Source organism: Aquarana catesbeiana, linkage group LG13 (genome assembly GCF_042186555.1).
Source record: "Aquarana catesbeiana isolate 2022-GZ linkage group LG13, ASM4218655v1, whole genome shotgun sequence".
Taxonomy (NCBI): Eukaryota; Metazoa; Chordata; class Amphibia; order Anura; family Ranidae; genus Aquarana; species Aquarana catesbeiana.
Window position 1 is genome coordinate 218,331,649 of NC_133336.1, and position 24,732 is coordinate 218,356,380.

Consider the following 24,732-nt stretch of genomic DNA (forward strand, 5'->3'; position numbering starts at 1 on the left):
CTCCGATCCCTCATCACCCCCAAACCAATCACTCCGATCCCTCATCACCCTCAAACCAATCACTCCGATCCCTCATCACCTCCAAACCGATCCATCACTCCGATCCCTCATCACCCCCAAACCAATCACTCCGATCCCTCATCACCTCCAAACCAATCACTCCGATCCCTCATCACCCCCAAACCAATCACTCCGATCACTCATCACCCCCAAACCAATCACTCCGATCCCTCATCACCCCCAAACCAATCACTCCGATCCCTCATCACCCCCAAACTGATCCATCACTCCGATCCCTCATCACCCCCAAACCAATCACTCCGATCCCTCCTCACCCCCAAACCAATCACTCCGATCCCTCATCACCCCCAAACCCATCACTCCGATCCCTCATCACCCCCAAACCCATCACTCCGATCCCTCATCACCCCCAAACCGATCACTCCGATCCCTCATCACCCCCAAACCAATCACTCCGATCCCTCATCACCCCCAAACCGATCACTCCGATCCCTCATCACCCCCAAACCGATCACTCCGATCCCTCATCACCCCCAAACCAATCACTCCGATCCCTCCTCACCCCCAAACCAATCACTCCGATCCCTCATCACCCCCAAACCAATCACTCCGATCCCTCATCACCCCCAAACCAATCACTCCGATCCCTCATCACCTCCAAACCGATCCATCACTCCGATCCCTCATCACCCCCAAACCAATCACTCCGATCCCTCATCACCTCCAAACCAATCACTCCGATCCCTCATCACCCCCAAACTGATCCATCACTCCGATCCCTCATCACCCCCAAACCGATCACTCCGATCCCTCATCACCCCCAAACCAATCACTCCGATCCCTCATGACCCCCAAACCAATCACTCCGATCCCTCATCACCCCCAAACCAATCACTCCGATCCCTCATCACCCCCAAACCAATCACTCCGATCCCTCATCACCCCCGATCCATCACTCCGAACCCTCATCACCCCCAAACCAATCACTCCGATCCCTCATCACCCCCAAACCAATCACTCCGATCCCTCATCACCCCCAAACCAATCACTCCGATCCCTCCTCACCCCCAAACCAATCACTCCGATCCCTCATCACCCCCAAACCAATCACTCCGATCCCTCATCACCCCCAAACCAATCACTCCGATCCCTCATCACCCCCAAACCAATCACTCTGATCCCTCATCACCCCCAAACCAATCACTCCGATCCCTCATCACCCCCAAACCGATCACTCCGATCCCTCATCATCCCCAAACCAATCACTCCGATCCCTCATCACCCCCAGACCGATTCATCACTCCGATCCCTCATCACCTCCAAACCAATCACTCCGATCCCTCATGACCCCCAAACCAATCACTCCGATCCCTCATCACCCCCAAACCAATCACTCCGATCCCTCATGACCCCCAAACCAATCACTCCGATCCCTCATCACCCCCAAACCAATCACTCCGATCCCTCATCACCCCCAAACCAATCACTCCGATCCCTCATCACCCCCAAACCAATCACTCCGATCCCTCATCACCCCCAAACCAATCACTCCGATCCCTCATCACCCCCAAACCAATCACTCCGATCCCTCATCACCCCCAAACCAATCACTCCGATCCCTCATCACCCCCAAACCGATCACTCCGATCCCTCATCACCCCCAAACCAATCACTCCGATCCCTCATCACCCCCAAACCAATCACTCCGATCCCTCATCACCCCCAAACCAATCACTCCGATCCCTCATCACCCCCAAACCAATCACTCCGATCCCTCATCACCCCCAAACCAATCACTCCGATCCCTCATCACCCCCAAACCAATCACTCCGATCCCTCATCACCCCCAAACCAATCACTCCGATCCCTCATCACCCCCAAACCAATCACTCCGATCCCTCATCACCCCCAAACCAATCACTCCGATCCCTCATCACCCCCAAACCAATCACTCCGATCCCTCATCACCCCCAAACCAATCACTCCGATCCCTCATCACCCCCAAACCAATCACTCCGATCCCTCATCACCCCCAAACCAATCACTCCGATCCCTCCTCACCCCCAAACCAATCACTCCGATCCCTCATCACCCCCAAACCAATCACTCCGATCCCTCATCACCCCCAAACCAATCACTCCGATCCCTCATCACCTCCAAACCAATCACTCCGATCCCTCATCACCCCCAAACCAATCACTCCGATCCCTCATCACCCCCAAACCAATCACTCCGATCCCTCATCACCCCCAAACCAATCACTCCGATCCCTCATCACCCCCAAACCAATCACTCCGATCCCTCATCACCCCCAAACCAATCACTCCGATCCCTCATCACCCCCAAACCAATCACTCCGATCCCTCATCACCCCCAAACCAATCACTCCGATCCCTCATCACCCCCAAACCCATCACTCCGATCCCTCATCACCCCCAAACCCATCACTCCGATCCCTCATCACCCCCAAACCAATCACTCCGATCCCTCCTCACCCCCAAACCAATCACTCCGATCCCTCCTCACCCCCAAACCAATCACTCCGATCCCTCATCACCCCCAAACCAATCACTCCGATCCCTCATCACCCCCAAACCGATCACTCCGATCCCTCATCACCCCCAAACCAATCACTCCGATCCCTCATCACCCCCAAACCAATCCATCACTCCGATCCCTCCTCACCCCCAAACCGATCACTCCGATCCCTCATCACCCCCAAACCAATCACTCCGATCCCTCATCACCCCCAAACCAATCACTCCGATCCCTCATCACCCCCAAACCAATCACTCCGATCCCTCATCACCCCCAAACCAATCACTCCGATCCCTCATCACCCCCAAACCGATCCATCACTCCGATCCCTCCTCACCCCCAAACCGATCACTCCGATCCCTCATCACCCCAAAACCGATCCATCACTCCGATCCCTCCTCACCCCCAAACCAATCACTCCGATCCCTCATCACCCCCAAACCGATCACTCCGATCCCTCATCACCCCCAAACCAATCACTCCGATCCCTCATCACCCCCAAACCGATCCATCACTCCGATCCCTCATCACCCCCAAACCAATCACTCCGATCCCTCATCACCCCCAAACCAATCACTCCGATCCCTCATCACCCCCAAACCAATCACTCCGATCCCTCATCACCCCCAAACCAATCACTCCGATCCCTCATCACCCCCAAACCGATCACTCCGATCCCTCATCACCCCCAAACCGATCACTCCGATCCCTCATCACCCCCAAACCAATCACTCCGATCCCTCCTCACCCCCAAACCAATCACTCCGATCCCTCATCACCCCCAAACCAATCACTCCGATCCCTCATCACCCCCAAACCAATCACTCCGATCCCTCATCACCTCCAAACCGATCCATCACTCCGATCCCTCATCACCCCCAAACCAATCACTCCGATCCCTCATCACCTCCAAACCAATCACTCCGATCCCTCATCACCTCCAAACCGATCCATCACTCCGATCCCTCATCACCCCCAAACCAATCACTCCGATCCCTCATCACCTCCAAACCGATCCATCACTCCGATCCCTCATCACCCCCAAACCAATCACTCCGATCCCTCATCACCTCCAAACCAATCACTCCGATCCCTCATCACCCCCAAACCAATCACTCCGATCACTCATCACCCCCAAATCAATCACTCCGATCCCTCATCACCCCCAAACCAATCACTCCGATCCCTCATCACCCCCAAACCAATCACTCCGATCCCTCCTCACCCCCAAACCAATCACTCCGATCCCTCATCACCCCCAAACCAATCACTCCGATCCCTCATCACCCCCAAACCAATCACTCCGATCCCTCATCACCCCCAAACCGATCCATCACTCCGATCCCTCATCACCCCCAAACCAATCACTCCGACCCCTCATCACCCCCAAACCAATCACTCCGATCCCTCCTCACCCCCAAACCAATCACTCCGATCCCTCATCACCCCCAAACCAATCACTCCGATCCCTCATCACCCCCAAACCGATCCATCACTCCGATCCCTCATCACCCCCAAACCAATCACTCCGATCCCTCATCACCTCCAAACCAATCACTCCGATCCCTCATCACCCCCAAACTGATCCATCACTCCGATCCCTCATCACCCCCAAACCAATCACTCCGATCCCTCATGACCCCCAAACCAATCACTCCGATCCCTCATCACCCCCAAACCAATCACTCCGATCCCTCCTCACCCCCAAACCAATCACTCCGATCCCTCATCACCCCCAAACCAATCACTCCGATCCCTCATCACCCCCGATCCATCACTCCGAACCCTCATCACCCCCAAACCAATCACTCCGATCCCTCATCACCCCCAAACCAATCACTCCGATCCCTCATCACCCCCAAACCAATCACTCCGATCCCTCATCACCCCCAAACCAATCACTCCGATCCCTCATCACCCCCAAACCAATCACTCCGATCCCTCATCACCCCCAAACCAATCACTCCGATCCCTCATCACCCCCAAACCGATCCATCACTCCGATCCCTCCTCACCCCCAAACCAATCACTCCGATCCCTCATCACCCCCAAACCAATCACTCCGATCCCTCATCACCCCCAAACCGATCACTCCGATCCCTCATCACCCCCAAACCAATCACTCCGATCCCTCATCACCCCCAAACTGATCCATCACTCCGATCCCTCATCACCCCCAAACCAATCACTCCGATCCCTCATCACCCCCAAACCAATCACTCCGATCCCTCATCACCCCCAAACCAATCACTCCGATCCCTCATCACCCCCAAACCGATCCATCACTCCGATCCCTCATCACCTCCAAACCAATCACTCCGATCCCTCATCACCCCCAAACCGATCACTCCGATCCCTCATCACCCCCAAACCAATCACTCCGATCCCTCATCACCCCCAAACCAATCACTCCGATCCCTCATCACCCCCAAACCAATCACTCCGATCCCTCATCACCCCCAAACCGATCCATCACTCCGATCCCTCATCACCTCCAAACCAATCACTCCGATCCCTCATCACCCCCAAACCGATCACTCCGATCCCTCATCACCCCCAAACCAATCACTCCGATCCCTCATCACCCCCAAACCAATCACTCCGATCCCTCATCACCCCCAAACCAATCACTCCGATCCCTCATCACCCCCAAACCAACCACTCCGATCCCTCATCACCCCCAAACCAATCACTCCGATCCCTCATCACCCCCAAACCAATCACTCCGATCCCTCATCACCCCCAAACCAATCCATCACTCCGATCCCTCATCACCTCCAAACCAATCACTCCGATCCCTCATCACCCCCAAACCAATCACTCCGATCCCTCATCACCCCCAAACCAATCACTCCGATCCCTCATCACCCCCAAACCGATCCATCACTCCGATCCCTCCTCACCCCCAAACCAATCACTCCGATCCCTCATCACCCCCAAACCAATCACTCCGATCCCTCATCACCCCCAAACCAATCACTCCGATCCCTCATCACCCCCAAACCAATCACTCCGATCCCTCATCACCCCCAAACCGATCCATCACTCCGATCCCTCCTCACCCCCAAACCAATCACTCCGATCCCTCATCACCCCCAAACCAATCACTCCGATCCCTCATCACCCCCAAACCAATCACTCCGATCCCTCATCACCCCCAAACCCATCACTCCGATCCCTCCTCACCCCCAAACCAATCACTCCGATCCCTCATCACCCCCAAACCGATCACTCCGATCCCTCATCACCCCCAAACCAATCACTCCGATCCCTCCTCACCCCCAAACCAATCACTCCGATCCCTCATCACCCCCAAACCGATCACTCCGATCCCTCATCACCCCCAAACCGATCACTCCGATCCCTCATCACCCCCAAACCGATCACTCCGATCCCTCATCACCCCCAAACCAATCACTCCGATCCCTCATCACCCCCAAACCCATCACTCCGATCCCTCATCACCCCCAAACCAATCACTCCGATCCCTCATCACCCCCAAACCAATCACTCCGATCCCTCATCACCCCCAAACCAATCACTCCGATCCCTCATCACCCCCAAACCAATCACTCCGATCCCTCATCACCTCCAAACCGATCCATCACTCCGATCCCTCATCACCCCCAAACCAATCACTCCGATCCCTCCTCACCCCCAAACCAATCACTCCGATCCCTCATCACCCCCAAACCAATCACTCCGATCCCTCATCACCCCCAAACCAATCACTCCGATCCCTCCTCACCCCCAAACCAATCACTCCGATCCCTCATCACCCCCAAACCAATCACTCCGATCCCTCATCACCCCCAAACCAATCACTCCGATCCCTCATCACCCCCAAACCAATCACTCCGATCCCTCATCACCCCCAAACCCATCACTCCGATCCCTCATCACCCCCAAACCAATCACTCCGATCCCTCATCACCCCCAAACCCATCACTCCGATCCCTCATCACCCCCAAACCCATCACTCCGATCCCTCATCACCCCCAAACCAATCACTCCGATCCCTCATCACCCCCAAACCAATCACTCCGATCCCTCATCACCCCCAAACCAATCACTCCGATCCCTCATCACCCCCAAACCCATCACTCCGATCCCTCATCACCCCCAAACCGATCCATCACTCCGATCCCTCATCACCCCCAAACCGATCACTCCGATCCCTCATCACCCCCAAACCAATCACTCCGATCCCTCATCACCCCCAAACCAATCACTCCGATCCCTCATCACCCCCAAACCAATCACTCCGATCCCTCATCACCCCCAAACCAATCACTCCTATCCCTCATCACCTCCAAACCAATCACTCCGATCCCTCATCACCCCCAAACCGATCACTCCGATCCCTCATCACCCCCAAACCGATCACTCCGATCCCTCATCACCCCCAAACCAATCACTCCGATCCCTCATCACCTCCAAACCGATCACTCCGATCCCTCATCACCCCCAAACCGATCACTCCGATCCCTCATCACCCCCAAACCAATCACTCCGATCCCTCATCACCCCCAAACCAATCACTCCGATCCCTCATCACCCCCAAACCCATCACTCCGATCCCTCATCACCCCCAAACCGATCCATCACTCCGATCCCTCATCACCCCCAAACCAATCACTCCGATCCCTCATCACCCCCAAACCAATCACTCCGATCCCTCATCACCCCCAAACCAATCACTCCGATCCCTCATCACCCCCAAACCAATCACTCCGATCCCTCATCACCCCCAAACCAATCACTCCGATCCCTCATCACCCCCAAACCGATCCATCACTCCGATCCCTCATCACCCCCAAACCAATCACTCCGATCCCTCATCACCCCCAAACTGATCCATCACTCCGATCCCTCATCACCCCCAAACCAATCACTCCGATCCCTCATCACCCCCAAACCAATCACTCCGATCCCTCATCACCCCCAAACCGATCACTCCGATCCCTCATCACCCCCAAACCGATCACTCCGATCCCTCATCACCCCCAAACCAATCACTCCGATCCCTCATCACCCCCAAACCGATCACTCCGATCCCTCATCACCCCCAAACCGATCACTCCGATCCCTCATCACCCCCAAACCAATCTTCCCTCTTCACAAATCGCCACCAGCCAAGGGACCGGAACAACTGAAACAGCAGGTTGGGCTTGATGGACTTGTGTCTTTTTTTCAATCTCACCTACTATGTAATACTATGTAATACTATGTAACTATGTAGCAGTGACCCCGATCTTCTTAGAGGGGCCCTCAATACACCAACCCCCATCTCTCAGAGACCCCCCTCCCCCACACACACCGGGGTCACACAGGATGGAGGACATTTCGGTGGATTGTTCAGGAATGAAATGTCCTCTCCGGAGGAATCGCAGAGCCACAATTGTACTCCACCATAAATCTCCTCTCTATTCCCTCCGGAGACAAATCAACAATCACCACCGTCTGCCACACATACCATGGCGTCCTCAGACTTCTCTCCACCAATCACCTCACACCTCTGCTCTAATAGATACTCAAATCTGATTGGTTATCACCACACACCAAACTTTGTTAAAAGTCAACTCCACCCACAATTTAGTGTATGAGACTTTTTATATCACTTTACAATCTCCATCTGAAAACCGACTACGGGGGGAAATCTTCCCATTGTGGGAGGGGCAGAGACACAAACTACTGCAGGAAATCTCCCCATTGTGGGAGGGGCAGAGACACAAACTACTGGAGGAAATCTCCCCATTGTGGGAGGGGCAGAGACACAAACTACTGCAGGAAATCTCCCCATTGTGGGAGGGGCAGAGACACAAACTACTGCGGGAAATCTCCCCATTGTGAGAGGGGCAGTGACACAAACTACTGCTGGAAATCTCCCCATTGTGGGAGGGGCAGAGACACAAACTACTGGAGGAAAACTCCCCATTGTGGGAGGGGCAGAGACACAAACTACTGGAGGAAAACTCCCCATTGTGGGAGGGGCAGAGACACAAACTACTGGAGGAAATCTCCCCATTGTGGGAGGGGCAGAGACACAAACTACTGCAGGGAAATCTCAATATTGTGGGAGGGGCAGAGACACAAACTACTGCGGGAAATCTCCCCATTGTGGGAGGGGCAGAGACACAAACTACTGCGGGAAATCTCCCCATTGTGGGAGGGGCAGAGACACAAACTACTGCAGGGAAATCTCCCCATTGTGGGAGGGGCAGAGACACAAACTACTGCAGGAAATCTCCCCATTGTGGGAGGGGCAGAGACACAAACTACTGGAGGAAATCTCCCCATTGTGGGAGGGGCAGAGACACAAACTACTGGAGGAAATCTCCCCATTGTGGGAGGGGCAGAGACACAAACTACTGGAGGAAATCTCCCCATTGTGGGAGGGGCAGAGACACAAACTACCGCAGGAAATGTCAGCATTGTGGGAGGGGCAGAGACACAAACTACTGCAGGAAATCTCCCCATTGTGGGAGGGGCAGAGACACAAACTACTGCAGGAAATCTCACCGTTGTGGGAGGGGCAGAGACACAAACTACTGCAGGAAATCTCCCCATTGTGGGAGGGGCAGAGACACAAACTACGGCAGGAAATCTCACCGTTGTGGGCGGGGCAGAGACACAAACTACTGCAGGAAATCTCCCCATTGTGGGAGGGGCAGAGACACAAACTACTGGAGGAAATCTCTCCATTGTGGGAGGGGCAGAGACACAAACTACTGCAGGGAAATCTCCCCATTGTGGGAGGGGCAGAGACACAAACTACTGGAGGAAATCTCCCCATTGTGGGAGGGGCAGAGACACAAACTACTGCAGGAAATCTCCCCATTGTGGGAGGGGCAGAGACACAAACTACTGGAGGAAATCTCCCCATTGTGGGAGGTGCAGAGACACAAACTACTGGAGGAAATCTCCCCATTGTGGGAGGGGCAGAGACACAAACTACTGAGGGAAATCCACAGACAATATACAGTATTTACTGTGAGCTGTAGATCATAATTAGTAGACTGGCCTGTGAAGGTCATGACAACGCTTCATGATCTTTGGCTGAATGACACCAACCAATGAGTCCCTGACTACAGATACCACTTGTGCTTTATACCAGTGTTATCCAAACTGCATCTCGCAGGCCGGATGTGGCCCTTCGCTTGTCTTTATCCAGCCCTTGCGTTATAATTCCTTCCACCAAAACCAACAATGGGGCACTATTCCTCCCACTGACACTAATGATGGGGCACTATTCCTTCCACTGACACCAATGATGGGGCACTATTCATCCCACTGACACCAATGATGGGGCACTATTCCTTCCACTGACACCAATGATGATGCACTATTCCTCCCACTGACACCAATGATGGGGCACTATTCCTCCCACTGACACCAATGATGGGGCACTATTCCTCCACTGATACCAATGATGGGACACTATTCCTCCCACTGATACCAATGATGGGGCACTATTCATCCCACTGACACCAATGATGGGGCACTATTCCTCCCACTGACACCAATGATGGGGCACTATTCATCCCACTGACACCAATGATGGGGCACTATTCATCCCACTGACACCAATGATGGGGCACTATTCATCCCACTGACACCAATGATGGGGCACTATTCCTCCCACTGACACCAATGATGATGCACTATTCCTCCCAGACACCAATGATGGGGCACTATTCCTCCCACTGACACCAGTGATAATGCACTATTCCTCCCACTGATACCAATGATGGGGCACTATTCCTCCCACTGACACCAATGATGGGGCACTATTCCTCCCACTGACACCAATGATGGGACACTATTCCTCCCACTGATACCAATGATGAGGCACTATTCCTCCCACTGATACCAATGATGGGGCACTATTCCTCCCACTGACACCAATGATGGGACACTATTCCTCCCACTGACACCAATGATGGGGCACTATTCCTCACACTGACACCAATGATGATGCACTATTCCTCCCACTGACACCAATGATGGGACACTATTCCTCCCACTGACACCAATGATGGGACACTATTCCTCCCACTGATACCAATGATGGGGCACTATTCCTCCCACTGATACCAATGATGGGGCACTATTCCTCCCACTGATACCAATGATGGGGCACTATTCCTCCCACTGACACCAATGATGGGACACTATTCCTCCCACTGACACCAATGATGGGGCACTATTCCTCCCACTGATACCAATGATGGGGCACTATTCCTCCCACTGACACCAATGATGATGCACTATTCCTCCCACTGACACCAATGATGGGACACTATTCCTCCCACTGACACCAATGATGGGGCACTATTCCTCCCACTGACACCAATGATGATGCACTATTCCTCCCACTGACACCAATGATGGGGCACTATTCCTCCCACTGATACCAATGATGGGACACTATTCCTCCCACTGACACCAATGATGGGGCACTATTCCTCCCACTGACACCAATGATGGGACACTATTCCTCCCACTGATACCAATGATGAGGCACTATTCCTCCCACTGATACCAATGATGGGGCACTATTCCTCCACTGACACCAATGATGGGGCACTATTCCTCCCACTGACACCAATGATGGGGCACTATTCCTCCCACTGACACCAATGATGATGCACTATTCCTCCCACTGACACCAATGATGGGACACTATTCCTCCCACTGATACCAATGATGGGGCACTATTCCTCCCACTGACACCAATGATGGGACACTATTCCTCCCACTGACACCAATGATGGGACACTATTCCTCCCACTGACACCAATGATGGGACACTATTCCTCCCACTGACACCAATGATGGGACACTATTCCTCCCACTGATACCAATGATGGGGCACTATTCCTCCCACTGACACCAATGATGGGGCACTATTCCTGCCACTGACACCAATGATGGGGCACTATTCCTGCCACTGACACCAATGATGGGACACTATTCCTCCCACTGACACCAATGATGGGACACTATTCCTCCCACTGACACCAATGATGGGGCACTATTCCTCCCACTGACACCAATGATGGGACACTATTCCTCCCACTAACACCAATGATGATGCACTATTCCTCCCACTGACACCAATGATGGGGCACTATTCCTCCCACTGACACCAATGATGGGACACTATTCCTCCCACTGACACCAATGATGGGACACTATTCCTCCCACTAACACCAATGATGGGGCACTATTCCTCCCACTGATACCAATGATGGGGCACTATTCCTCCCACTGACACCAATGATGGGACACTATTCCTCCCACTGATACCAATGATGGGACACTATTCCTCCCACTGATATCAATGATGGGGCACTATTCCTCCCACTGACACCAATGATGGGGCACTATTCCTCCCACTGACACCAATGATGGGGCACTATTCCTCCCACTGATACCAATGATAGGACACTATTCCTCCCACTGACACCAATGATGGGGCACTATTCCTCCCACTGACACCAATGATGGGGCACTATTCCTCCCACTGACACCAATGATGGGGCACTATTCCTCCCACTGACACCAATGATAATGCACTATTCCTCCCACTGATACCAATGATGGGGCACTATTCCTCCCACTGACACCAATGATGGGACACTATTCCTCCCACTGATACCAATGATGGGGCACTATTCCTCCCACTGACACCAATGATGGGGCACTATTCCTCCCAGACACCAATGATAATGCACTATTCCTCCCACTGACACCAATGATGGGGCACTATTCCTCCCAGACACCAATGATAGGACACTATTCCTCCCACTGACACCAATGATGGGGCACTATTCCTCCCACTGACACCAATGATGGGACACTATTCCTCCCACTGACACCAATGATGGGACACTATTCCTCCCACTGACACCAATGATGGGACACTATTCCTCCCACTGACACCAATGATGGGGCACTATTCCTCCCAGACACCAATGATAGGGCACTATTCCTCCCACTGATACCAATGATGGGGCACTATTCCTCCCAGACACCAATGATAGGACACTATTCCTCCCACTGACACCAATGATGGGGCACTATTCCTCCCACTGACACCAATGATGGGACACTATTCCTCCCACTGACACCAATGATGGGACACTATTCCTCCCACTGACACCAATGATGGGACACTATTCCTCCCACTGACACCAATGATGGGGCACTATTCCTCCCACTGACACCAATGATGGGACACTATTCCTCCCACTGACACCAATGATGGGACACTATTCCTCCCACTGACACCAATGATGGGGCACCATTCCTCCCACTGATACCAATGATGGGGCACTATTCCTCCCACTGATACCAATGATGGGGCACTATTCCTTCCACTGATACCAATGATGGGGCACCATTCCTCCCACTGATACCAATGATGGGGCACTATTCCTCCCACTGACACCAATGATGGGACACTATTCCTCCCACTGATACCAATGATGGGGTACTATTCCTCCCACTGACACCAATGATGGGGCACTATTCCTCCCACTGATACCAATGATGGGGCACTATTCCTCCCACTGACACCAATGATGGGACACTATTCCTCCCACTGACACCAATAATGGGGCACTATTCCTCCCACTGACACCAATGATGGGGCACCATTCCTCCCACTGATACCAATGATGGGGCACTATTCCTCCTACTACTGCCCACAGGCAATATAATCTGACCACCAACACTGACCACGAGGAGTTGTCCCCCTGATGCTAGGACATTTTCCGCTCCCATTAGCCACCGTCTGCCCCCCCCCCCCAAAAAGTCTGAAGCACTGTAAACCAGCCCTTTGTTGAGAAAGCTTTATACCAACCAGTTAGCACCTAGACATGGTTAGTCTTCCATACTGCAGACAATGACCTGGAGCCAAACTAAAGCCATCCCCACAGGCAAGATCCTCATCCAATGGAGCCAGCTTAGGTGACCATATTCCGGGGGCGGACACTCAAAGCTGGTCCTTCAAAGGCCAGGATGAAATGTTTTGGTCAGCCTGGCTGCTGAGATAAAGGCAATACATGTCAGCCATATTCCCCCCTCCCTCTGATCAGTCTTAATGGGTTGCTCAGCCAACGGTCTGACGGCTGACTGAACTCTTGTGGAACCCCTGGAATGGGCCGATGGTTTGTGCAGTAGCAATTACATTTGGATTGACTCCAGCAGCTTGACCTTACTGGTATCAGCATCTTCATTGGCTGTTGTGATGGTGGACCTATGACATGGACAATTACAGCTTTATATCTCCAGCTATAATCCCATGATAATAAAAAAAAAAATAAGACCTTTGATCTCTTCCATAAATGAAAGACTGGGCTGGCTGTGTTATAGTGAGTTGCGTCATTAAAAGACGAGGGTTAGCCAATGGCTCGAGCGTTCATAGATCTGGCCCAATCTAGAGTCTCAGTCTATACGGCATTATCCCAGCAAACGTTTCTCAGACATCAGCCAGTCGTTATACCTGCAGGTCAGCAATAATGGTCACTGCATTCCCCTCATTTCATAGTGATCAGAAGTCCAGGTTGCTATGGTTACTGATAAGTAAAATGGGTGCAGCGCTAAACAAAATCATCTTGTTGGGCGGACGCACAACCATCTGATTAGGAGCCATCACAGCTCCTCTCCCTCTATCTCTCTACACTCAGGGTATGGGTTACCAGTCTATATTGCCCTAAGTGTGTGGTCCAGTCCTCCTACTGGTATTGTCTGTCTGGGATCTGGCACCCAGGGACAATCCGTGCCGGTTGGTTCAGCGGTTGATGTCCGGTGAATGGTGGTAATAGCCTTACTCTTTTGAAAATTTTAATAGTAGACCCCCCGCTACGTGGTTATCTGGAGGAGTCTCCTGTCACTGGACTGAACCTTCACTTTCATGATCCCTATGGGAATGCTTTCATGACTCTTTATTCAAGGATCTTGGTCATCAGGTGAGGGGCCATTCGGTATATGGTGAAGGGCACTTCTATCAGTCACATAACATTGCTGTGAAAATCACGTTTGCTTGGTGGATTCATACATGAAATCTGGACATTATTTGTGCTCTGTATATTTTGAAGGACTTTTACCGTATTGATATCTTTTTATTCCTGGATGTTTTTTCTTTTGATTTTGTTTAGCGCTGCACCCATTTTACTTATTTGTCTTGAGGGATTTGATCGTTTGACCCTGGTGTTCAGCTGCTTTCAGGCTTTTGTATACATGCGCTGATATATATCTTCTTTTATGCTATGGTTACTGCCCTCTACTACAAGGAAGCCACCATTGTGGCTAAACTAACATTTTCTCTATTCTGCTCTCCACAGATGACGTCTCCGGTGAAGATCTATTACAGCCAGACCACCCAGACAGATAGCCGCCCCCTGATTGGTTCCAGCCTGAGGCGGAGGCGTGTAATGACCAAGGATGGGCGGAGTAACGTGCGCATGGACCACATCACCGATAAGAGTTTCCTCTACCTCAAGGACCTATGGACGACATTCATTGACATGCAATGGCGATATAAGCTGCTTCTATTCTCTGCCACATTTGCTGGAACTTGGTTTATTTTTGGAGTGATCTGGTACCTTGTGGCCTTAGTCCATGGTGATCTCCTGGAATTCAATGCACCGGCTAACCACACCCCCTGCGTCATGCAGGTCCACACTTTAACTGGAGCGTTCCTCTTCTCGCTGGAATCACAGACCACCATTGGCTATGGCTTCCGATACATCAGCGAAGAATGTCCTCTGGCCATCATCCTGCTCATCAGTCAGCTGGTTTTGACCACAATCATGGAAATTTTTATCACTGGAACTTTTTTGGCAAAAATTGCTCGCCCAAAAAAAAGAGCGGAGACTATCAAATTCAGCCAGAATGCCGTGGTGGCCCAAAATGAAGGCAAGCTCTGTCTCATGATTCGAGTGGCGAACATGCGCAAAAGTCTACTCATCGGATGCCAAGTAACTGGAAAACTCCTTCACACCCAGGCCACAAAAGAGGGCGAGAACATACATCTGAATCAGATCAATGTGGACTTCCAGGTGGACACCTCTTCTGACAGTCCATTTCTAATCCTTCCACTCACTTTCTATCATGTGGTTGATGAGTCAAGTCCTCTCAGAGATGTGGCTATTCGCTCGGGTGAAGGGGACTTTGAACTGGTGGTCATTCTTAGTGGGACAGTGGAGTCCACCAGTGCAACCTGTCAGGTCAGAACATCCTACCTTCCCGAGGAGATTTTATGGGGTTATGAGTTCAGCCCAATCATTTCTTTGTCCTCCAGTGGAAAGTATGTAGCAGACTTTACTTTATTTGATCAAGTCCTCAAAGTGTCTCCGCCATGCTGCTTTCATGAGAGCGTTCGCTATGGAGACCCAGAAAAGCTGAAACTGGAAGAATCATTCAGGGATAAGTCAGAGAAAGAAGGAAGCCCATTAAGTGTCAGGATCAGCAACGTATGATCTCTAGTCCTAGACACCATTCTATAGTAGAAGCCGGCTCAACCCAGCCAGGCACGCCATACACTGATGCCTTATATCCTAACTTCTAGGGGAATGTAGAAAACCCACCAGCTGAATGTTTCCTCCAGAACACTTTAATCTGGAGAATCTAAGAATTGGAGATTTGTGTGAATTTGCTTAGCAGCTGAATTGTAATCTATTCTGGAGGTGTGAGAGGTGGAACGTTCGGCAATGAGGTCTGTTTCAGAAGATCCCCCTCAGGACCTTCTCCTAGAGGAGTGTTGTTTATATACATCCATCCAATGAATCTAGAGACACCCTTCTCTCTGAATACTGCCTCATCTGCCATGTCAATGAACCACATGGGGGGTGGGGACAGCCATCCTGATAAATACATGGGGCCACTTCTTGAAAGTTTATGGCCAGAAAACTTTTTTTTATTCCCGTTTGCACAGCACCACTTCTGTTCTATAAGATGATCAGTGTCTTCAAGTAGTAAGCAGAAATCTGAACCAGGCATCATCGGGGGGAACTGACTGAATCCGAGACAGGAGGGAGGACGACGAGTGAATTGCTGCTATAGAGAGACATGAAAAGTCTAAAACGTTAGAGAATAAGTGATTAACTACTCTTCTACTAACCCAGCACCTTATTGTATGAATGTATGTGACAACGTCAATGTAGTCGACTGTCTGGGGACATCACATGAGGGACAGAGCTGATGTATAGTCTACTGCAAGGAATATAGTCTACTGCAGGGGACATCACAAGAAGGGGACCAAGTCAATGGAGTCTGTCTGGGGACATGCCATGAGGGACAAAGCCAATGCAGAGTCTACTGTAAATGACAAAGCCAGTGTATAGTCTACTGCAAGGGACATCACAAGAAAGGGAGCAAGCCAATGTAGAGTCTGTCTGGCTTTGTCCCTCATGGGATGTCCCCAATGCAGAGTCTACTGTAAATGACAAAGCCAATGAATAGTCTGCTGCAAGGGACATTCCATGAGGGACAAAGGCAATGTATAGTCTACTGTAAGGGGACATTACAAGAAAGGAACCAAGTCAATGTATTGTCTACTGTAACAGACATCCCATGAGGGACAAAGCCAATGTCTAGTCTACTGTAAGGGGACATCACAAGAAAGAGACCAAGTCAATATATAGTCTACTGCAATGGACATCCCATGAGGGATAAAGCCAATGTCTAGTCTACAGAAGGGGCAGTGAATGTATAGTTTACTGCAGAGGACATCACAAGAACGTAACCAAGTCAATGTAGAGTCTACTGTAAGGGGACATCCCATGAGGGACAAAGCCAATGCAAAGTCTACTGTAAATGACAAAGCCAATGTATAGTCTACGGTAAGGGACAAAGCCGATGTATAGTCTAGTGTACAAGGTTAGTCAATGTAGAGTCTACTGCAGGGGGAATCCCATGGAAGGGACAGAGTCAATATAGATCCTCCTGGTTGGGGAGGGGTATTGCTCAAAGGGACAGAGTCAATGTATAGTCACTGCCAGGGACATCAAATGTTAGGGACAAAGTCAATATAAAAAGTTTACTGCCGGGGACATCTCATGATACTGCAGGGAAATCTCAAGAAAGGGACAGAATCAATGTAGAGTTTACAGCCAGGGACATGCAGGGGAAGGGGGCAAGTTAATGGATCGTATATTGCTGGGAACATTGTGTGGTGGGGACATATTGATTGTAATCTACTGGCTGGTGGGGGGGGGGGGGGGGGGGGGGGGGGTTTGGGTCATCCCACAAATGGGACAGTCAATGTATAGTCCACTGCTGGGGACATCTCATGGAAGGGACAGTCGATGTATAGTCCACTGCTGGGGACATCTCATGGAAGGGACAGTCGATGTATAGTCCACTGCTGGGGACATCTCATGGAAGGGACAGTCGATGTATAGTCCACTGCTGGGGACATCTCATGGAAGGGACAGTCGATGTATAGTCCACTGCTGGGGACATCTCATGGAAGGGACAGTCGATGTATAGTCCACTGCTGGGGACATCTCATGGAAGGGACAGTCGATGTATAGTCCACTGCTGGGGACATCTCATGGAAGGGACAGTCGATGTATAGTCCACTGCTGGGGACATCTCATGGAAGGGACAGTCGATGTATAGTCCACTGCTGGGGACATCTCATGGAAGGGACAGTCGATGTATAGTCCACTGCTGGGGACATCTCATGGAAGGGACAGTCGATGTATAGTCCACTGCTGGGGACATCTCATGGAAGGGACAGTCGATGTATAGTCCACTGCTGGGGACATCTCATGGAAGGGACAGTCGATGTATAGTCCACTGCTGGGGACATCTCATGGAAGGGACAGTCGATGTATAGTCCACTGCTGGGGACATCTCATGGAAGGGACAGTCGATGTATAGTCCACTGCTGGGGACATCTCATGGAAGGGACAGTCGATGTATAGTCCACTGTTGGGGACATCTCATGGAAGGGACAGTCGATGTATAGTCCACTGTTGGGGACATCTCATGGAAGGGACAGTCGATGTATAGTCCACTGCTGGGGACATCTCATGGAAGGGACAGTCGATGTATAGTCCACTGCTGGGGACATCTCATGGAAGGGACAGTCGATGTATAGTCCACTGTTGGGGACATCTCATGGAAGGGACAGTCGATGTAGATCCTACTGTATGGGGTGGGATAGTCCATGTGGAGTCTACTGTCAGGGACATCATGTTTCCCAATAGACCTTGGTAGAAATTAAACACATTAATAAAGAGTTTGATATCCATTTTCTGAGGGTGAATATTATATCAGTGAACACACCGTACAGAGTGGTTATATGAGAGGAAAATGTAATTCACAAAAAAAACTGATGTCTGCTAGACGAGCCAATTTAATGTTCGTAGAATGGATGAGCCTTCCCGTCCAGTCACATGATCTCCATCTGCACAGACATGGCGCCGTACCCTTCAGCTCTGACCCGCTCAGTCCAGCTTTTCTGTAAGTCAGGTGGATGCCCCAGTTAAGCCAGCCAAACTCCAGCCTGGTGACTGGCAGACAGAATAATGATGGTGGAAGTGGGCAGAGGAGGGTAGGTCGTTCTCATCGCACCAACTGCTGTGCTCAGACAGAGCGTAGGCCGACCTCCCAACCAATCGATGTATTGCCCTCACCTCCTCCACCTATTTTAGGCAAATCCCCCCCCCCCCCCCCAACCATAAGTTATAGCCCCCACCTTCTCCAAAACATTACAGACCAGACCCCCCCATCCACCCCTTCCCATATAAGAACACAGGACAGATAATTCTTTCATTTAGGAGATTTATTCCCAAAATGTGGATTTAAAAATGATAGAAAAACATGTTTAAAAAAAAAAAAAAAATTTGAGAAAAAGTACAAGACAACCCCCCCCCCCCCCCCCCCACCATCTACACCACACAAGGACTATTCCCTCCCTGCAGATCATCCAACTTCTCTGGCACCCACATCAGGTTACCAATGCTCAGCCCATCACTGGCTGCTCCCGCTAGAACCAATCAGACACGCAGCCCATACCGGACCCCTCTGCTGTCCCTGCATCAGGACTGTCAAGCGTTAGATAGAAATCAGGACTTCCCACTCATAAATACGGCCTTCTGGCAGCCCCTGGCAGAGGGTGTGGATGGTAGTAGGACTGCCTACAGGCACTACCTCTGGGTGTTCCATATATGTCACCTCAGTATATGAGGGAATATTGTGGCCCTTCGGACAGTCCTCTGGCCCCATATGCAAGATGCTCGGTTCACTCTCTAACTCTACAACTCTTCCTGGGAGACCTTGAGACATTACTTCACACTTGTGAGGAGCTCCGCGGGAGGCAACAAACCCAAGGAGCTCCGCGGGAGGCAACAAACCCAAGGAGCTCCGCGGGAGGCAACAAACCAAGGAGCTCCGCGGGAGGCAACAAACCCAAGGAGCTCCGCGGGAGGCAACAAACCCAAGGAGCTCCGCGGGAGGAAACAAACCCAAGGAGCTCCGCGGGAGGAAACAAACCCAAGGAGCTCCGCGGGAGGAAACAAACCCAAGGAGCTCCGCGGGAGGAAACAAACCCAAGGAGCTCCGCGGGAGGCAACAAACCCAAGGAGCTCCGCGGGAGGCAACCACAGCTTCTTTTTTGGTGCTTTGTCCTAACCTGTGTACCCCTGCCCTCTTGTAGCCATGGCAGAATATTGCAATTAATTCATATCCCTCATAGTGTGACCTATTAAATTTAATTATGGTCAAAAAAATTTTAAAAGTTACATTAAGTAAAAAAAAAAAAAAACCACAGTCAGCTGTCACCACATGGAATAATATTGAGCAGCAGTGATATTACTGCATGTGTTGCCCCAAACCGACCAATGAGTGAGCATTGTCACCCAATAACTGGAGAGGTTTAATCTTTCCCCTATTCTGAGCCTGGACTTACTACAGGTAACATAATAAGCATGACATCTGATCCCAATCGCTAATCAATAAATAGCTAAAATATAAAAGATTTCTGGGCAAAATCTGGAAAGCATTGTTCCTGGCTCATTGGAGATCAGCAGAAGGCACAAAGTCTGAGAGTTATAAATAACAAACCACATGTAAAGCCCACGCCGGTCCCCATTCTTCTCCTACACGGTTGGCGTCACACGCACCCCGAATCTCACCCCCCCCCCGAATCTCACACACACACACACACACTCACCCCCCCCCCCCCCCCCACACACACACACACCCCATCACCCCGCCCCGGGAGTCAGACATCTAGGGAGATGGAATTCCTCTGGACAGGTGAAAGGCCACAGTGGAGAAGACGACGGGCGGCCGCCCCGCACAGGAGACTCACACCAGGAAGGACGACGTTTGCTGGAAGTTTTTCTGAAATAAAACATTTCATTATTAAGGCTTCATAGAAAATAAAAAGGAACTCCGCATAAAATCCTTTCATTGGAGTCCATTGATGGACACAAATTCTGATACTGTTGGGTTATACTGCCACCTACAGGAGGACTGGACACTAAGGTATGCTGGGAGTAGAAGGGGCCAACCGGGCTGAACCTAGAAGTTATTTGTTTGTTAGATTTGTAGCAAATCAGTACTTAATGCACGACCAGGGGGGGCGGGACCCGCGTCCCTCAACGCACCACCAGAGGGGGCCGGACCCGCGTCCCTCAACGCACCACCAGAGGGGGCCGGACCCGCGTCCCTCAACGCACCACCAGAGGGGGCCGGACCCGCGTCCCTCAACGCACCACCAGAGGGGGCCGGACCCGCGTCCCTCAACGCACCACCAGAGGGGGCCGGACCCGCGTCCCTCAACGCACCACCAGAGGGGGCCGGACCCGCGTCCCTCAACGCACCACCAGAGGGGGCCGGACCCGCGTCCCTCAACGCACCACCAGAGGGGGCCGGACCTGCATAAGGAACTCTGGAGAGGTGGTGGTGAAGACTACAGGGGAAAGAGAGTCAGCAGGAGGCAGAGAAACAGCAGTAATCTGATCTTCTCAGGGAAAAGCTTTGCAGGGGGGCGTGTCAGCACAAGTTTTGGCCATTGGAGGACAGGCCAGAAAACTGACCACATTGGGAAGGATGAGCTTCTCATGCCTAGCTTGGTCAGTATAAAATAGGACAATAGGGGACTGGCAGGAACACCAGGGACGGTCACACAAAGGAAGCAATACAAAGAACAGGAGGCTCTCATACCAGTACATGGTACAGGAGTTACATGCTAAATCAGCCAAAAAATTCTAGGCCCCGCAAAGCAGCCCCAGGCCTGACTAAAACAGACTGAAATAGTTGCCTGAGGGGGGAGGGGGGGGGGCAGAAAATGATCAGCCGAATGTATCCCATCAGAGGCAGTGACTGTGTGTAGCCGCAGCTGCCTGAATACAATGGAGAGTCCTCAATCCACGTCGTCCAGGTTCTGAGCCTGTCCTGGATTGGCTGAAAACTAACCCGTGGAAGAAAAGTTCTTCCCAACAGCCAAGAGCTTCCATAAGAGGAAAGGACGGAAATTTCAGGTCAAAACCTCCAGCCCAGCCGAGGAATTTCAGGTCAACTGTTCATGTCCATCATCCATCCGTGTTTTGGGGGGGGGGGGGTGGGGTTGTTGCAATGCTGGGGCTTATTTGTCAGTGTCCAATGCTCCTCCAGGTGGAAGTATAACCCGACAGTACCTGAATTCCCATGTCCCTCATTGGACGAGAAAATAAAAAAGGTTTACAACCCGGGCCACCCATCACGTCTCACATCACCATTCTGGGCGGGTACTGGCAGAGCCCAATGATGGACGGACCGCCAGCCATACAATGAGGGTCTTTGTCATATTATACAGAATTCACAGATAAATTGCCAAGAGATCGGTGAGCACTTCAGTCTGCTGGACTCCGCCCACAACTGGGAATCCAGCCCATAATAACCCTTCCCCATTACACACAATGCAATTCCGGCTGTACTTACATCACTCCGCGTCTCTGACGGCTGACTGTAGATGACTTTCTTACTGCAAGAAAGAGCACAGCGTGAGCGGGGGCCGACCCCCGGGGAGGTGGAAAGAGCACAGCGTGAGTGGGGGCCGCCCCCGGGGAGGTGGAAAGAGCACAGCGTGAGCGGGGGCCGACCCCCGGGGAGGTGGAAAGAGCACAGCGTGAGCGGGGGCCGACCCCCGGGGAGGTGGAAAGAGCACAGCGTGAGCGGGGGCCGACCCCCGGGGAGGTGGAAAGAGCACAGCGTGAGCGGGGGCCGACCCCCGGGGAGGTGGAAAGAGCACAGCGTGAGCGGGGGCCGCCCCCGGGGAGGTGGAAAGAGCACAGCGTGAGCGGGGGCCGCCCCCGGGGAGGTGGAAAGAGCACAGCGTGAGCGGGGGCCGCCCCCGGGGAGGTGGAAAGAGCACAGCGTGAGCGGGGGCCGACCCCCGGGGAGGTGGAAAGAGCACAGCGTGAGCGGGGGCCGACCCCCGGGGAGGTGGAAAGAGCACAGCGTGAGCGGGGGCCGCCCCCGGGGAGGTGGAAAGAGCACAGCGTGAGCGGGGCCGCCCCCGGGGAGGTGGAAAGAGCACAGCGTGAGCGGGGCCGCCCCCGGGGAGGTGGAAAGAGCACAGCGTGAGCGGGGCCGCCCCCGGGGAGGTGGAAAGAGCACAGCGTGAGCGGGGGCCGCCCCCGGGGAGGTGGAAAGAGCACAGCGTGAGCGGGGCCGACCCCCGGAGGTGGAAAGAGCACAGCGTGAGCGGGGGCCGCCCCCGGGGAGGTGGAAAGAGCACAGCGTGAGCGGGGGCCGCCCCCGGGGAGGTGGAAAGAGCACAGCGTGAGCGGGGGCCGCCCCCGGGGAGGTGGAAAGAGCACAGCGTGAGCGGGGGCCGCCCCCGGGGAGGTGGAAAGAGCACAGCGTGAGCGGGGGCCGCCCCCGGGGAGGTGGAAAGAGCACAGCGTGAGCGGGGGCCGCCCCCGGGGAGGTGGAAAGAGCACAGCGTGAGCGGGGGCCGCCCCCGGGGAGGTGGAAAGAGCACAGCGTGAGCGGGGGCCGCCCCCGGGGAGGTGGAAAGAGCACAGCGTGAGCGGGGGCCGCCCCCGGGGAGGTGGAAAGAGCACAGCGTGAGCGGGGGCCGCCCCTGGGGAGGTGGAAAGAGCACAGCGTGAGCGGGGGCCGCCCCCGGGGAGGTGGAAAGGGGACAGCGTGAGCGGGGCCGCCCCCGGGGAGGTGGAAAGGGGACAGCGTGAGCGGGGCCGCCCCCGGGGAGGTGGAAAGGGGACAGCGTGAGCGGGGGCCGCCCCCGGGGAGGTGGAAAGAGCACAGCGTGAGCGGGGGCCGCCCCCGGGGAGGTGGAAAGAGCACAGCGTGAGCGGGGGCCGCCCCCGGGGAGGTGGAAAGGGGACAGCGTGAGCGGGGCCGCCCCCGGGGAGGTGGAAAGGGGACAGCGTGAGCGGGGCCGCCCCCGGGGAGGTGGAAAGGGGACACTGAGGCAGAAAGATTACATTACATTATCTGTGTGAGCAGGGTGACCCCCTAGAGGGGAGTACAGAGGGGGAGGGGGGAGGAGAAAGGGAGGCGGCCACACAGAGGACAGGCGGCACGTTCCAGTAAGTAACCACTTACCCGTCTTTCTCTGAAATACAAGCAGATGAAAAAAGAAAAATTAGAAATTTAGCTCCTTATGTTACAAACACCCCCCCTCCCCCCAACACACACACCATAACACCCCCCCCCCACACCACCCTCTAGACCACTACTGCCCCCCTCTGTAGGAGTTGGTAGTGTTGCAGCCTCCTCAATAATACTATTACAGGAGGAGGTGACTGGTCCGCTCCACTTATTGTTTTAATTAGGAGGTGACCGAGTGCCAGAAGAACCAATCATTACAGAGGAGCCCCACCCTCCCCCGAGCCAGAAGAACCAATCACTACAGAGGAGCCCCACCCTCCCCAGAGCCAGAAGAACCAATCACTACAAAAGGAGCCCCACCCTCCCCAGAGCCAGAAGAACCAATCACTACAAAAGGAGCCCCACCCTCCCCAGAGCCAGAAGAACCAATCACTACAGAGGAGCCCCACCCTCCCTCCTCCCCAGAGCCAGAAGAACCAATCACTACAAAAGGAGCCCCACCCTCCCCAGAGCCAGAAGAACCAATCACTACAGAGGAGCCCCACCCTCCCCCCTCCCCAGAGCCAGAAGAACCAATCACTACAGAGG

The 24,732-nt window shown here is 52.9% G+C and overlaps 2 protein-coding genes across 2 annotated transcripts; one reads left to right on the forward strand and one right to left on the reverse strand.

Annotated features, from left to right (window-relative positions):
• The first annotated feature begins 14,894 nt into the window (after positions 1-14,894).
• On the forward strand, positions 14,895-18,817 carry KCNJ10 (potassium inwardly rectifying channel subfamily J member 10). Its single transcript, XM_073608838.1, has one exon. It carries the CDS (start codon positions 14,913-14,915, stop codon positions 16,047-16,049), a length of 1,137 nt encoding a protein of 378 aa, XP_073464939.1. The 5' UTR covers positions 14,895-14,912; the 3' UTR covers positions 16,050-18,817.
• A 1,956-nt stretch (positions 18,818-20,773) lies between these two features.
• On the reverse strand, positions 20,774-22,549 carry LOC141116483 (junctional adhesion molecule A-like; the record flags this gene model as incomplete). The annotated part of the gene is given in 2 exon segments (XM_073608839.1): positions 20,774-20,925; positions 22,507-22,549. Coding segments are annotated over 2 exon segments (79 nt in total), but the record flags the coding sequence as incomplete, so codon positions are not given.
• Positions 22,550-24,732: the final 2,183 nt, after the last annotated feature.

Excerpts from the sequence above, each read along its gene's own strand:
- KCNJ10 (XM_073608838.1), top strand. The coding sequence starts at position 14,913 with ATGACGTCTCCGGTGAAGATCTATTACAGCCAGACCACCCAGACAGAT.